Consider the following 16,080-nt stretch of genomic DNA (forward strand, 5'->3'; position numbering starts at 1 on the left):
GCTCTGGTTTTACTATCACGTTGTCTACAATGCCAGACCCTTTGACCTAGTCAGTCATTGGACCCCCACCCCATAATATTCAAAGCAACTGCTGGGGGTGAGGGGTGTGACAGCATATTATGTAACTGCAGTTATGGTGCTCAGACCCACTACTCAAATGAAATATCAGTGTAATAATACTTAATTGAATTGAAAAGTCCTGCATTCCTAACTCATATTTTGCTTTGTTTCATTTACATTTAAATAATTATCATTCGACACAAAAACTGGCAACATAACATGTTTTATTTCGCAGTGTATGTGATCACATCTCTAGTAAACACAAGCCAGATGATTTCATATCTCCAAAGTTTAATAATGCAGCATATAACCTTATTCCCAAAACACACAATTCATGGGGCGGGTGTGGCTCAGGAGGTAGTCATCCACTCATCAGAAGATCGGTGGTCCGATCCCTGGCTCTCCTAGTCCACATGCCCTGTTCTCGGGGAAGATTTATAAGCTTTCTAAAGTGTGTTACAGTAAGTGTTTAAATAGCCGTGCATCACACTAGTGGGAAATTAAGTAGCTTAAAATGAACATAAGTTGTCACCAAGTCAAGGTATAATTAATGGTTGGTTAATTTCTGGTCAGCAGCTGCATCTCTTCTTCACTCTGTAAAGGGACATATTGATACTCTCAGGTTGTTTTATCATCATACTGCACACTTGAATATTTCATTAGTTTCTTTACTGAAAAATGTGTAATTCTTAAAACTTAACCAGGCATAAATACCTCTGACATTCAGCATCATTGAAGACTCAGACGTCCCCAGTTTGTTCTCAAGCATGACTTTGTATTCCCCGATGTCTTTGGGTCCCACCTTTAGGATGAGCATAGAGCAGACTCCACACACATTGGTGATGTAGTAGTTTGCATTCACGTTCAGGCTGATGTTGTTGCGGTACCATGTCACACGTGGAGCTGGATTACCCTTAACCGCACAGGTCATGTAGCAGTCGTAACCCTCTGGAGGTGTACGCCTCTTCAGGCGGACGATAAATGATGGAGGTGACTCGAGGTCCAAGGGTTTTCTCTCTCGTGTGTTTAGTTTGAACTTTTCTGAAATGCAAAGAAATAAATGTATAAAGTTTAAGGTTTTACACAATTGCAACGACTGAGATTACAAAAGTGGACAACTTTCCCTAAATTAATGTAGAATCACTAACAATGCTTTTGAGAGTAGAAGTCATGTTAACGGTTGTTTCTCAGACTAAAAGTAAAAAGCGACTTTTGCCTCTCTCTCCGTTGCTTTTCAGAATTCATCACTGAACAACGTTTTAGTGAAAGTGATAATTGATTCAGATATAATTCAACCGGATGCACAAACCTCTTTGCTTCTTGGTTTCAAATGGAGGGGACACAGAAGGTGGTGAAAGACCCATATCATTTTTAGCAAATACTCTGAAGTTATACTCTCGTCCAGGCAAGATGTTGACAACTGTGAACTTATTGTTGAAGAGGTTGTCTCCCACTGTCCTCCAAGTGCGTTTGACGGCGTCCCGCTTGGATATCATGTAGTGCAGTCGGTCATCTCTCTTCTCATCTGGAGAGGAAGCCCAGGACAGAGTCACTGTCCCAGGGATGTTCTCATCCAGCTCAACTGGCCCTGGAGGCTTCGGATCATCTACAAGATTTAGAGTAACAGAGATGCAGGGTTAGTATGCTGATTTTCAATCTGAACCCTACCATTGTTATGTAGAAAGGACATGAAGGTTCTAGTCAGAACAATGATGTCCTTATATTAGCTCGAAACAGATGGCAACAATGTTATGGTAAATCATTTTTACTAAGATTTTAACTAACATAACCATGGAAACATATTTTTCATGGCATTTTTGATAATATAAAAAACTTTGTCATGTTATAGAAGAACCTAAAAGAAAACTGTCCTCTGTTATCTGTTGGCACTGAATGTGCTAGATTACTTGAGATTATATTTAACTGAACTCTTTCAGTCTACACAATGACAGTAGACTGATAGTTAACTGCATGAAAAATTACTTTTAACTGTGCATTTAAAAAAACAAAACAAACAGAATAATGATTTTGTTAAAAGTATAAAACAAAGGAAATCTAACCCAAAAGAATCTTTATTTAAATATGTAAATTCATCTTGAAATCAATATGTCTTAGAGCTTTTAACCAGAACATTTCTCATTTAGTGCTTAGTTTAAAGATCATCTTTCAACAGGGGTTACCACACGTATATGGGGGGTTCTGATGACAGAGATTGGTACCCTCCTTTCTTTTAGAAGCTTGTCTGTAGTTTATTTTTGTTGTTTCCTTTCTTGTCTTTTTGTGTGTTTTAGTAGGTTTCAAGATTGTTGAGAGAATGACGTACATGTCCTGTATAACCCCTATTAACCTCTCATGTCTAACCTCCGATTATGTCTATGTGAAACAATAAATACTTCTTATATCATACTTTTCATAAATTCATAACAATCATGTCTGTCCCTGAAAAAAGGCATTATTGTTTACTGCACTAAAATAGTGAGGAAGGAGGAAGGAAGGAATAGCTAATGAGGTGTGTCTGTGTGTAATATCTTTTTTTACCAGGTCATGAACATTAGTAGTTCATGGTCACACAGTGATATTTACCTGTAACTCTGACTTCAACATTGAAGCTCTCCTGGCCGACAATGTTCTTGACAGTAATGGTGTAAATGCCAGTGTCAGACCGTTCAGATGTGGGGATTAACATTTGAGAACCTTTATCAGAGTTGGTAATTGTCACATGTTTGGGCACAGGGACACCATCTTTTAGCCAAGTGATCTCTGGCAAGGGACAAGCCTGTTGACAAGAAGAACAGTATCAGAAATCAATCAAAAATCTGGTAATGGTAACTTGAAGGCATACACAATTAAAAAAAACAAAACAAAAAAAACATTCTCTGATGAATGAATTAGTAAGAACGTCTGGCACAGTACCTCAAAGATGATGTTCAGACGGACGGTGTTTCCAGATCTTACCACCACAAAGGTCTTCATGTTGTGATCTTTAAACTTTGGCCTGACTGTGAAGGTGAAATATAGAAACAAATGTTAAGGTTCTTATACAGTTTAACAAACTGTATGGTAGTTTTACTTATTCCTATTCCTATTATTCCTATTCCTAATTTGGCATAAGACATTTTAAAAATTGATCACAACAGTATCTGTATACAGTAAATCCAGATCAATTTCCGATTCTTTATTTTATGTTATCCATTGTCCTCTCCAGGTAGAGCAGCTATTCAAAATAACACAATGTGATCTGTTACTGGAACCTATTTCTATCCTACAGTGCTGCAAACGACTGAACTGCAGGGTGGCAAGACTAAATAAACAGTAGCCTGCAGTTTCAATACACACGTATACGCAGCCAGTATCAGTGATGTGCATGAAACTCCTTTGCTTAAAAAGAACAAAAACAAGTTGCTTTGCCTCTGTAGTGGTGTTTTCATGTTTTACTTTTTAATGAACACCTTTCCCATCATAACTGTCTTGTCACAATCCCACCCTTTAACTCGGAAGAAATGAAAGGAAAGCTATTGTGCAGGCTATTTTTTCTTGGTGCAGAGCTATGCAGTATTTTTCACAGCTGTAGGGCTATTTTAAGGCAGGGTGCAGTGTATAGATGTATCATGGAAAGAAAACTAATTTCCTATGCCTTTATGCAACATTTCTAACAGATTAAACTATTATTTCTTTACAGTTTACCAAGCTGTCATGTTCTTGATGTTAAATTTGAAATCTTCTCACCAGGAGGAGGCATGGCAATGATGTATTTGTCAAAGGCCTGAGGTTCTCCATCACCTCCATAATTGGTGGCAATTACTCTCACCCAGTATGTGGCCATTGCCTTCAAGCCAAGCACGGTGTGGGAAGTTCGAGTAATTGGCGTGGAATTACAGCGGGTCCATTCAAGGTTTTCTATTGGTCTGATCTCCACGTAGTACCCTTGGGCTTCACCCTCTTCCCCTTTCATGCCTTTAGGTTTACTCCAAGCCAGTGAAAATGAGGTGTAATCGGAGGATGTTAACTTCAGGTCTGTGACTTTGCCTGGAGGTTCTGAAATTAAGTAATGTGAGATTGTTGGCTCAGCATTGCTGTGCTTTTATATTTCACAGAGCTACATGCAGCATTACATTGCAGGTTCATTATAAAGGATAATTATCAGTGAAGACAACTGTAGTAAAATATAAAAGTGGACTGGCTTACTCATTGGATCTCTTGCGATGACTGTGTCACATGGCATACTAGGATCTCCGGCACCAGATAGGTTGATAGCAGACACTCTAAATTCATAGGCTGCTCCTTCAATAACATCTTTCACTGCACACTTTGTACCTGTGGAGAAAAACAGTTCACTCACTAGAAATATTCAGTGATGTAGGCGGTATTCCTGCAGCTTGTCATATGACTTGGATACCTGTAATAGGCCCTTCATGGTTTACAAGACTCCAGTAGTTAGTGCCTTTCTTTTTCTTTTCCAAATTGTATCCCACTATTTTGGTTCCTCCAGTGTCACATGGAGAAGACCATGCCAGAGTGATGCAATCTTTAAAGGCACTGACCACTTTAGGTGATGATGGTGCTCCAGGGTAACCTGTGGCAAACATGACATTATGTCTATTCTATGTTACTCTGTTCTCCTCATTATTACCTCTAAAATTCACCAAATCAAATGTAAGTCGGCCATTACATCAGACAGCAAAGCCTAAATTAGGCTCCAACTAAAGACTTACGTAATACACCAGCTGATATGTCCTCTGTCTGCAGGTAATCACTGATGCCTTCTGCGTTCCGGGCTCTGATCCGGTAGGAGTATCTCCTTCCAGGATCCACATCTGAATCTTTGTAACTGGGGTTGCTACCAGGGATCTCACCGAGTTTTGTCCATTTATTGCGCCCTACTTGTTGGCGTTCTATCATATAGTTTGTGACTGGGCATCCACCACTATCTTTTGGTGGTTTCCATTTGAACTCAACAGATGTTACAGCACTTTCCATAATATCCACAGGTCCTTGTGGAGGAGTGGGTTTGTCTGTTGAGGAAATAAAAATAATTCATACTAACAGCACATGCATTTATCTTTACATTACAGTGTAATGTGTAATACATGACCAACTTGAGACTCGTGTTGTCAACTCACCCAGTACAATAAGTTTGGAAATTGCCTCTGTTGTACCGAATTCATTTTTTAGTTTTATTTTGACCTCTCCACTATCTTTCCTTTGGCACTTAGTAAGGCGTAGTTTGCTCTCAGTATCTGATGTGTCAATCTTCACATTGGCAGCAGGGAAAAGCTCGTCATCATCCTTGTTCCACTGTATATTCATCGGTGCCCCGCCTGAGAATGGCAGCTTCCATTCGGCATTTTCACCTGCCTTTACAATGACTGGCTTTGTGAATTTTCCTAGTGCGTCGGCGTCGATTTTTGGTGGGTCTTCAATGTTAGAGAAAAAAACTGTTTATTTAAAATCTAAAGTCTGGGATAATTTATCAGTTGATACCTAATCATGTTATTAATTTTATTCTGACCTTGTATATTAAGTGTCGCTTCTGATTTACGGCCTTCAGCTTCAAAGCGGTACACAGCTGCATCATCTTCTTTACAGCAATCAATTATCAAGCTGTGACAGGCTCCATCTTTGATAACTGTTACCCCATCCTTGTTGGTTAACTTGTCAGATACAAATATTCAGTATTCATAAGATGAATTTGATAAATTAATGTGTTCAGTAATCTCTAAAATTGACCTTTAAAGTTTCACAAACTGAAAAACAACTATAATATATGCATGGTAGTACTCTATAATGTATAACTATAATGTAATCATAATTCTCCTTGAATAGTTGACTTACCAGCTTCCCATTTTTAAACCAACGTCCCTCAGATGTGTCACTGCTTAGTTTGCAAGACAGCTCTGCCCGTTGACCAACATTAGCATCCGTATCTGACAGCCCACTAACAAACTGAACACCACGATCTGCAACAGTGATAACAAAGTAAAAAATTAAGTAATAATCGAAATGACAGTGTGCGTTCACTGTCTCCAAACAAAGTCAGTGTAGCATTTTAGCTAAGTTTAGTTCATTTCTGTGTAGGGAAGAGCAAACAAAGAGAAAGCATGTGAGCATGCAAGTTTCTATTTTTTAAGCATAAGCAAATCAAGCGGCAAAAAGCAACAATATCCCTGTTCCTATCCTGCCTTAACAGGGTTTGTTTTCTTGTTTACAATATGTCCTCCTCTAGTGGTCAACATGCAGAACCACAGTGTTTGAGATGAACTCCATTATAATAGTACAAATGAACAGTTTTTGCTCTAAATATAGAAGGCCATAAAGTGCCCATTAAATTATACTGTGGGCACATTTTATTTATTGATTTTTTTTTTTGGTACTTAATGTGACTATGTACTGATTTCTGATGTTAGGACCTACTTTAACACAAAGAGCAGTTGTTTTTTGTAATGTAGGCCTAAATTATCTTCCAACTGAAACTGATAATACACATCTCTTTACTTTTACTTTTCTCTGGAATACAAAGCTTTCCACTGTAAGTACCTCTCATATTTTATTCTAGGTAGGGACCAACCTTATTTCTAGTCAAATTTGGATTAATTCTGAGGCACTTGGCAAATATGTGCCCAGATAGCAAAGCTGATACAGTATGCAGTAGCAGAGAAATATTATGGAACTAAGACCATTATCTTACTTCCAGATGATTCACACTTCACACAGTGCAAGTGGTTTTACCTTTAGCAGTGTCCGGTACCAAAGGGCCAGTTCGTGATCGCTTCTTTTTCTTATCAGCTGCATCATCCTTTTTATTTTCATCGTCTCCGTCTGTAAGGAGGTTCTTCTTGCCATCTCCTTCACCTTTGTCTCCATCTGTCTTACCATCAGTCCCATCACCTTTCCCGTCACCCTTGCCATCATCCTTCCCATCACCTTTCCCATCATCCTTCCCATCACCTTTCCCATCACCCTTCCCATCATCCTTCCCATCACCTTTCCCGTCACCCTTCCCATCACCTTTCCCGTCACCCTTTCCATCACCAGAATCATCACCAAAACCATCTTTTCCATCTTTACCATCTCCACCATCCCCTACAAGAGCTTTAGCTGCTGCATCTGCAGCGCCTTTTTCAGTCTGTCCTTCTCCGTCCGCCTCCAAGTCGTCTTTCTCTTTTTGAAGCTTGGCCTGCTTTTTAGCCAGATCATCTTCAGTTTTGGTGGCCTTACGACGTTTACGAGCATTTGGATCAGCTGAATTACAGTGAGCACATATAAGTAGTGTGAATAAATTATGTTTTTTGTTGAGACACTTTTTAAATAAGCAACAAGTAGTGTAAATGGTGTAAATATCCCACCTTTAACTGTGAGAGAGGCCTTGCTGGAAGTTATCCCGGCAATGGCATAGTATGCTCCATTATCTGCTACTTCACAGTCTTTAACTCTCAGTGTGTGAGTTAGTTTGTCCTCTGAGACAGTGATCTCATATTTGTCCTCATCATCAAGTGATGAGTCCTGTTTTGACCAGGTAATTCTGTTGAGAGGTGTTGACAAGACACACTGAAAGACGGCATCCTCACATTCACTGGTCTTGACATCCTTAATCTTGGATGTGAACTCCACAGCAGGCACTGAGAGATGAAGAAGTGTGGATGTGGGTTAAGTGGTGGATTGGCTGACACTTCTAAAACTACCTTGAATTGTCTTGCCAACTGACAATACAGTCACGTTGCACCTTACCGCTGAAGTCAGTTGTCAGGACATTCGCTTCTTCAACATCAACCTGGTAAAATCCAGCATCTTCTGGCCCAGGGTCTTTGATGCTGAAAACATACTTTGTCGCTGTTTTCTTAAGGCTGTGCTTTGAATTTGGATCATTAGTGTATGGAACCAATATTCCATCCTTTGGAGAAAAACAGACAGATTGGGTCAGATTAGGTTTTTTTGATTTCTTGTTTTTATTTGAGCAGCAGTTGATTATAAATTGTTTATCTTGGAATGCATGTTAACTTACCTTGTATAAGTTTATCGTACTGTTTGGATCCCACAGTGTCATGTCCATGCTAAATTCAGCTCTCCCGTGGGGCGTTACTTCTATTTGTTTGACATTGCTCAGGTTTTCCACGACCTACAAAAGATGTGTAGATTTTTTTTTTTCTGAACTTCACAGCTTAAGCCATGGCATTTTGAACTTAAATGGGCTTGGTTACAGCATGGATCTTTACTTGTTAAGATGCACTAGGCTAGCTAAGCCTCAGGCACAGCTAGCCTCCATGCACAGGAAAAAAAAAAAGTCTTGTAAATGCATCTGCATGTAAAAAGGAATTTAACACCCCCAGTTTTCATTTTTTATTTTTATTTTTTATCTCCAGTGGTTTAACTTGCTGCAGTGTTGCACAATTGTACTCCGGGACTATAGGGTATGGTCAAGTGCAACATAGCACACAACGTGCAGAGGTGAAACGTGTGAGACTTTTAACCAGAGGACACTACAGTACTATACAGACTAGTGCTGAGTTGCTCTTTAAAGTCAGACAAAAACAAGCAAAGCAGGTTGTTTTTGTTTAAAACCGGATCTGGTTTTCAAAAGTTATGTGTAATTGTTACAAACCTTTGCCTGCTCATCTTCCCTTTCCTTTTTCATCTGGTTGAGTCTCTTCAACATCCAGCGAAAGTCCGTAACACCAAAGTCAAAGCAGATTTTTTCATAGTCCTTCTTTGGTGCACTAATAAGCAGTTCCCAGAGCTTGGGATCAATTTCTCCTTCTTTCTTTGGGGGGAGTTGTCTTTTTCTGCTGACAATAACACTGAAAAAAGGAACAGAGTCATATATATTTTTGGGGATTTGCAGCAATATGTATTTATAACCTCAAAAAAAAAAGAACAAACTTTGAGCCTGAGCTTACGTTTTCTTGAGCATGGCCCTGAAATCCTGTGGTGGTTGTCCATTTGCTGAAAGAAAACAGGATGTAAATTGGAAGAAAAGTCATGAGATACTTTTCCTTAATGGCAAATAACACTTTGATTTGATGGTAGAATGAAAGACTTAATCTCCTTCATAGTCCTGTGGTAAATGTCATACCTTCCTTGCTTTTCTTCTTCAGGCCACCTGGAAAAAGCATGAAGACAATAGCAAACAAGAAATCACAATTGAATAGTCTAAGCCACATGTGATGAATTTACAGTGAACATATTGATTGTTTAAAATCAGTCTTTTACCTTCAAGAACTTTGAGAGTTGCAGTGCTCACAGCCTGTCCATATTCATTGGTGGCGAAGCATTTGTAGGTGTCAGCTTGATCTAGTTTTACATTGGCTATCTGGTAAAAGCGATATTGTCATAGTTAGATTGTATCAGAAGTGCTGAATATTAGGTTATGTCCTCAGGAGACAGAACATGGAGTGGATTGTGATATATTAGTATGATAGACTGCATGTTTGTGCTTTACAGATTGTGGAGGTTTTTATTTGAAGGTGGGGTCATAAAGGAAATATTATTGTTGAGTCTTATTCCTAGGTTGCCAGATGCAGGTGCTTTGAGTTGGTGGCTCAAAGCTAGTTGATAGTCCAAGCATGAATGCTATCTTCTGTGTCGTGTGGCTTGCTCCAGTACAGTATGACTGACCTGACCTTTAAATGTCTTTAAATATTCTTTTCTTACCTCAAGAACGTGCTCACGAGCTCTTTCATCAAATCTAGTTTTGTACTTTTCTGGGTCTTCGACATTGCCATTATTACGTGCCCATGTTACGGTCGGTGTTGGCTCTCCATTAACCACAGCTTTGAAAAAAGCTTTTTTACCTAATCAAAATAGAGGCACACAACAGTGATACAGTTGTTGATGTGTTTATAATCATACTTTTACTTTGTAGGTTTGTTAATTACCTTCTTGAACAGTCGTAGCCATTGGCTTTCGGGTGAAGTCAGGTGTTGACTTCCCAGGTGGGAGTTGCTCAACATACTGAGTGATTATAACACCAGGAACTCTGGACCTTTTCTTGATAGCCACTATTAGGACACGGACAAATGACAATAAAACTCAATTGAGTGTTTTTGTTAAAGCAATCACAGACAAAATAAACAGAAAACACGACTGTTAGGAATTCTTTTGTTTCAATAGATGTGCACTCAAACATGCCAGAGCAGAGCGTGGGTTTGGATATGGATATGGAAAATGTTTGAACAAGTTGAGCTGCATACTTTTTCCTTTAGATATTTCAAAAGTGATCACAGCATTTAAACATCCAGTTTGTGTTACAGCAATAATAATATTGTTGCCATCCATCATATCAGAGAGTTGTTAACATCTTCAGCAATGCTTTTGCTCCTGTTTGCAGTTACACTAGAATTTCACAAGAGGTCAGTGTTTCCTTTCTCTTTGTTAAAGCTTCTACAGTTGTTTAATCTATTTTGGATTCATTTTTCTATGAAGGCAAATATACATAGTAAAACATGGTTATTTAGATATTAATGGATTTTAATATACATCCCAATGGATTTGTGTCAGATGTTTAAATAACCAGATATTGGTTTTGCATTATATGAATAATATTTTTAGCCATGCCTTTGCAATTCATCGTTACAAATAACTTTACAAAAGGTCAGACAAGGCAATGTAAAATGCCCATGTAAAACAAACGTATATGAAAATGCTGTTCTCTGAGTAAAACTGCAGCACAACACAGTTGCAACAGTATCAAAAGAACTATCACTCTTTTCTCTTTTTAGCCCAGACCTTGAAGCCAGCAGCTGGGTGACACAGATTTTCAGCATTGTACCTCTCCTGCCTGGGACTTCAGCTGTAGGATGACTCAGTACACAGCTGTTCACCCAACAGCTGGTAAAATTACAAACTCAAAATGCTTCTCCTTTTCTGCACAAGCGTCATACTTCATAATGACTCAGAGCTGCTTCATTCACCCTGGAGCTTGAACCTTTCTGCTGCATAATATAGACAGGGCCAAATGAGTAATCACTGTGTAACTGTGTGCAGAATCAAATGTCTCCAACAATTACTGTAGTAAAATCAGGACTTAAGCCATATGGAATTATTGTAGTCTTGGGGATTCATTAAAATGTGCTATGTAGATAGCATACCAAAACTTAAATCACATTCTGATGTATTTAATAAGAAAACACTTATTGGCTGCAGTTTGATTTTTAAATGGATGTTGCAGACTTTGGTGACTGCCACAAAAGCTACTTTTATAGAAGATATTTAAACCAAATACCAACAAAAGCACAACTTAAATAACCTCAGGTTTGCTCTTCAAGCTGGTCTGTCCCAGCAGTTTGGAATGAGGGATGACCTCAAATTAATAATTCAAATGCAGCCCATGAAATTAAGTCAATCACAAAAAAAGTTGAACAATCTAAGATTCATTTTTAACGAACAGCACGCTTCATTTTTGTTCAATTTTAAATATGTTACCGACATTGAAGTATGAATCTGCCCTATGTATCTCACTGTATTTATCATGTTTCTGCAATAAGTTGTTTTAGGGCAATTCACACTTCAGGGCTAACCCAGGGCTAAACACATTCCTAGACCCTCCTTATCCCAGGCTAAGAAAGGTTTCACACTGGCACAATCCTGTCACATTCCAAAGTGGGCTAACTTGGACTAGCTCTGGAGCAGGGACAGTCCCAAGTTTGTGGAGGTTTCCCCTGAAAATCGAATAAACTAAACATCAGTGTAAACATTAGTCATGTTTAACCCTAAAGCAGTGCAGTGTGAATAGTATAGCCCTGGACTTCTGGTAGCCCTTGGTTAACAATGTGTGTGTATGTGTGTCAAAAGGGACTTTGAGACCGTCAATTCTGTGTATCCATCATCAGTTTTCAATTGTGTATATATATATGTTTGATTTCCCATAAACAGTTAGATTATACATTTTTCTATTGAATAGCACAACATGAATAAAAGTTACTTGGACAATAAAAGAATGCAGCTATGAAAAGAACTCACAAGTAGCTCCTCTACTGCACTGACATATACAGTAGTAAACTCAAGTGTTGGCTTATTCTTTTCACAACTTCCAATATGAGTTACTTTTAGATTACCAATTCTTCATCACCTTTCAGCAGCCCTGCTCCAGTTAGAGGGCATATATTGAATATTCATCAAACCACATGTGTCATATCTCAAGGGGTTGGTTTACGCACTTATATCATCTGAATGCAGGCAGGATTCTTGTACCCTTGTTCCGCAAACATTGATTCACACATAATTCAAGTCTGGTAGGACACAGCAAGTCATTTGCCTCTGCATACCAATCACTCCTACAAGAACCGTCAAATTGGACAACCAGCAGACTCCAGGAATGCCTTTAGTAGGAATTTGTTGGTTGTGCAAAGCTGATATCCCTTTTATAAACCACTCTGAGCCAAAATTACACAAGAATGGGTATGAATGGTTTCAGACATGATGGCATTTGTTGTATGTAGAAAATTAAATTGGTTCACTTGTTGTCCTTCATATATATCCATGATCAACTTTACTCTATTTCATGTACTGAAGAAGTGGTCAAAAAGTTACTTTCTTTCTTCAATGCCTTTTAAAAAGAATTAAAGAAAAACAGATTTTATTCATCTTGATAAAAGTGCAATGTTTGTCAATTCATGCCAATATATATTTAAACATTTGTGAAGTATTTTGTTTGTAAGATTTATGTTTATGTAATAATACAATATGGTATTTAAATTAATAACCACTCCATATTTCCACATACAATAAATCCAACAAAAAACACACACAATAGTTGTCCCTCATATTTTCCAAACTTACCTTTTGGGTCTTTGTTGGCTACCGAACTCATTGTGCCACTGTCAAGTGTTTGTTTTGATCACGTTGTGGCTGAAACATAAATAAAAACAGTCACAATTGTACATATCTACCATCATCCATGTGATTATATTTTTTTTTTTACTCAGGCTTAAGAAAGAAACATGAACAGTAGTGTGCAAAAATCAACTAGGTTTTGTTCGTTTGCGGTTACTTTTGGAAGACAACAGTTAAAGGTGAGCTATGCAATTCTAGATAACTTGACTGTAATCCGAATTATTTTTTTTCTAATCGACCCAATCCCTCATCACAGTCTGCTAGCTTTCCGCTCTGTGTATGTACGGAAAAAATGTGGGGTTTGTACAAAGACCTGGCTCAAGTCGATGGGCCACACAACACTCACTTGTTATTCCAGCCAGGATTTGTGTGATGTTGGACACGTAGCTAACTAACTAGTTTGCCAAGATATGTCGTGATGTTAGCTATAGTAGCAGATGAGTTGTGAGTATAGCTATGTGGAGCTGGTGTGCTGGCTCTGGGAAACCATCTCGTCCTTCCTGCATGTTGGCTTCACAGCCTCACCTTTAGCGGCAGTTTGCAAACCAACATCATAGCGTTACTTGCTCTATTGCACTATGTCATGGTATTGGTCATAGTATTATCTCAGAGTCGCTTACCACACATTTTAATGAGGGAATCATGGAAAGCAAAAGCAAACTTTGTTTTACTGCAGTGAATATTTTGAACAGATTTTACATTACCATATGGACCTCAGGGCATGTTTCTTAACCTTTTGAGCCATAACTCACGAGGGTCTATTAATATTAAATATTCTTCTTACTGTAAAGCAACTAAGCAAACCAAGGAGAAACAGAAAATGATACAAAAATAATGAGGTGGAAAAACAGAGCAAAAAAGTAACGAAGCATTTTACCACATAAATATTTCTAGAAAAAAATAACTTTAATAAGTATACAGTATAGATTTTCAAATAGTTATTTTCATTATGAATTATTCTGTGATTTTACTTGATTGAATGCTTGTTCGGTTCACAAAATGTAAAAAAGTAACAAAAATTCCCACTGTTTCCCAATTCAATTAAACTGTCACACATCATAGTGAACTCAGTTAATCAATTAATTAAGTAACTGTTTCAGCTAGAATATAGTGATTCTTTCTACAATTACTTGGAGCTCCTTCCACAGTGAAATATACCCAAAACCTCATGGCTCAGCTTCAGGACTCTATTCTGTAACTGCTGCTGTCATTTAAACTAGATGACCTACACATGAGGTTGTAGACCAGAAAAGGTTGAGAACCTCTCCCTTGGATGTTCTCCTCATGTGTCATCTCTGTTACCGTATGACATCAGTCTGTCAAAGGCAGGATGCCTTGACTTCTGCGTGACTCGTGCAGACATTTGGAGACATGCTGGGACACTGTAAAAGGGGAATGTGAAATCCCACCTACTGGCTGACTCTGCCTAACTGCCTGTGGAGTCAAATGGCTGTGCCAGCATTTTCACTGCTCAGGATCCAAACATAGACAGGGGCTGAATGTCTTGGAATCAAACTGTTGAAACCAATGCATGTATCTGTAAATCTATTTTGAGTGATTAGGTCAATTTGTTTTGTGTTGGAAAGCACAGACTGTGTACTCTGTTTGCTAATTTGAAAAACTAAACCTCTCCAGAGAGTTGATATAATATACAAAGACTTGTTTTATCCAAGTCGTCATCGTTCAGGCTGTAAACGGGAGATGACTTTGACCTACTTTGGCTGTTGCTCGTAAGAACTTTGAGTAGATTTTAATGACCCAAAAACTGCTAATGTATAATATTTCAAACCTAACAGTAATTTTTTTTAGTGTCTTCAGAGCTGAGAGGATTTTAATAAGAACAAAATGGGTTGTATATCAAGATTATGGCCATAAGGCTTTTTACAAGGCCCTTTTTAATTTTAAGGACCATAAGATCAACAGTGGAAAATGTGAAAAGGGGTATCTGACCTTGAACACAAAGTATTTTATGAAGGCTTTGATTTGTCACACAGTCCAAACTGATCATAGTCTCATGCTTAGTCTGTTGATAGGCATGGGAAGTCTGTTTGGAAGGTCACATTCCTCACTATAATATGGCACACAGTTGAGATCTTCAGTCGTCAGCATTACAGGCGGATCTCTAGAGGTCCATTCATAATTTTCACTTTCTTTTCTTTGACATGCAGGGTGTCAAGTCTTGAGACTCTTGTGGTATGAAAAAGAAAAAAAGGTTTTAGGTTTAAGGTTTACTCTTGGATACAGCACTCCTGGGCATGTGGCGTTCGTTTTGGCCCAGGTTAGTGAGGCTATGCTAACAAACCAGCCAGTAACATTTTAAACAGCTATATAAAATAGCAACATGTCTGCAGGTCATAAAATAAAAAAACATTTGTAAAAATGGTTCTCTGATTGTAGGTTTTACCTTTTTGTCAGGGTTAGTAGATTTCTGCAGGTTGACAACGTATAAACCCAGCCTAATGCTCGTCTATGGTAAATCCTAGTACTTAACTTGGATTTGGACTTTTGAATTGTGGACAAAAAGTATTACATTCATAACGGTGTCTTAAAATACACTAGGGTCATGAAGTTAACATTTATAGAGCTGGGGAATGTATTGCAGCTAACCTGTTTGCCAGCCTTAAAATTGGCATCTTTCAACAAATAATGCTTTTCTGTTGTCTCATATTTAAAGAACTGTCACTCGGACTTGTGCCACTTTTTGACTGAAACCATCTTACATGAGTTTCAGTCTTGTCATATGAAATGTCGCTTTGGGTTAGTACATTCATTCGGTGACGATTATTGACAATTGGCATACAAAACAAAAAAGACTTACTTTTAGTTCTTCAGTTCTACGTTCAGCTATCCTTCTTCAGCTTGCACTCTTCTCTCTATCTAATATTTCAAAGGAGACACCCCTTTTTGTTCGGTGATAAAATTTTGGAGCACGCGGAAATCCATACATGGGTGAAATGTAGTTGCTAAAAACCCATATTACAGCAGTGGTAAAGAGTGGAGGTCCTCTTACCCATCCCTCGCAAAGCGATCACTTTGCAGCTGGCTCTAAAATACATTATGACTGTAATTATAATCTGGTATTGGACATATCCAGCCAACACCAGTACTGTTGACAATATAAAAACACCAGGTGCATTATATACTACTATCAAATTCACATGCTTTCGGATTAACACTATGACATATTTGAGCTTA

At 38.3% G+C, this 16,080-nt stretch overlaps 1 protein-coding gene across 3 annotated transcripts; it reads right to left on the reverse strand.

Annotated features, from left to right (window-relative positions):
* Positions 1-301: 301 nt before the first annotated feature.
* Positions 302-15,850, reverse strand: LOC104918393 (immunoglobulin-like and fibronectin type III domain-containing protein 1). Of its 3 annotated transcripts, none has more exons than XM_027279096.1 (25): positions 15,704-15,849; positions 12,832-12,900; positions 9,930-10,052; positions 9,706-9,845; positions 9,265-9,364; positions 9,128-9,154; positions 8,952-8,997; positions 8,657-8,852; positions 8,060-8,173; positions 7,786-7,948; positions 7,404-7,676; positions 7,066-7,299; positions 6,787-6,945; positions 5,893-6,017; positions 5,570-5,711; positions 5,181-5,474; positions 4,773-5,072; positions 4,457-4,633; positions 4,246-4,374; positions 3,787-4,095; positions 2,974-3,059; positions 2,644-2,836; positions 1,370-1,666; positions 775-1,101; positions 302-654 (listed from the first exon to the last, which is right to left on the reverse strand). In XM_027279096.1, the coding sequence occupies exons 2-25, from the start codon at positions 12,860-12,862 to the stop codon at positions 650-652; spliced, it is 3,990 nt and encodes a 1,329-aa protein (XP_027134897.1). In that variant the 5' UTR covers positions 12,863-12,900; positions 15,704-15,849; the 3' UTR covers positions 302-649. The 3 variants fall into 3 exon arrangements, with proteins under 3 accessions (XP_027134897.1, XP_027134896.1, XP_019128165.2); XM_027279095.1 differs by having other exon boundaries at positions 7,054-7,299; XM_019272620.2 differs by having other exon boundaries at positions 6,787-7,299; positions 15,704-15,850.
* Between the last annotated feature and the right edge of the window lie 230 nt (positions 15,851-16,080).

Source organism: Larimichthys crocea, chromosome VI (genome assembly GCF_000972845.2).
Source record: "Larimichthys crocea isolate SSNF chromosome VI, L_crocea_2.0, whole genome shotgun sequence".
NCBI lineage: Eukaryota > Metazoa > Chordata > Actinopteri > Sciaenidae > Larimichthys > Larimichthys crocea.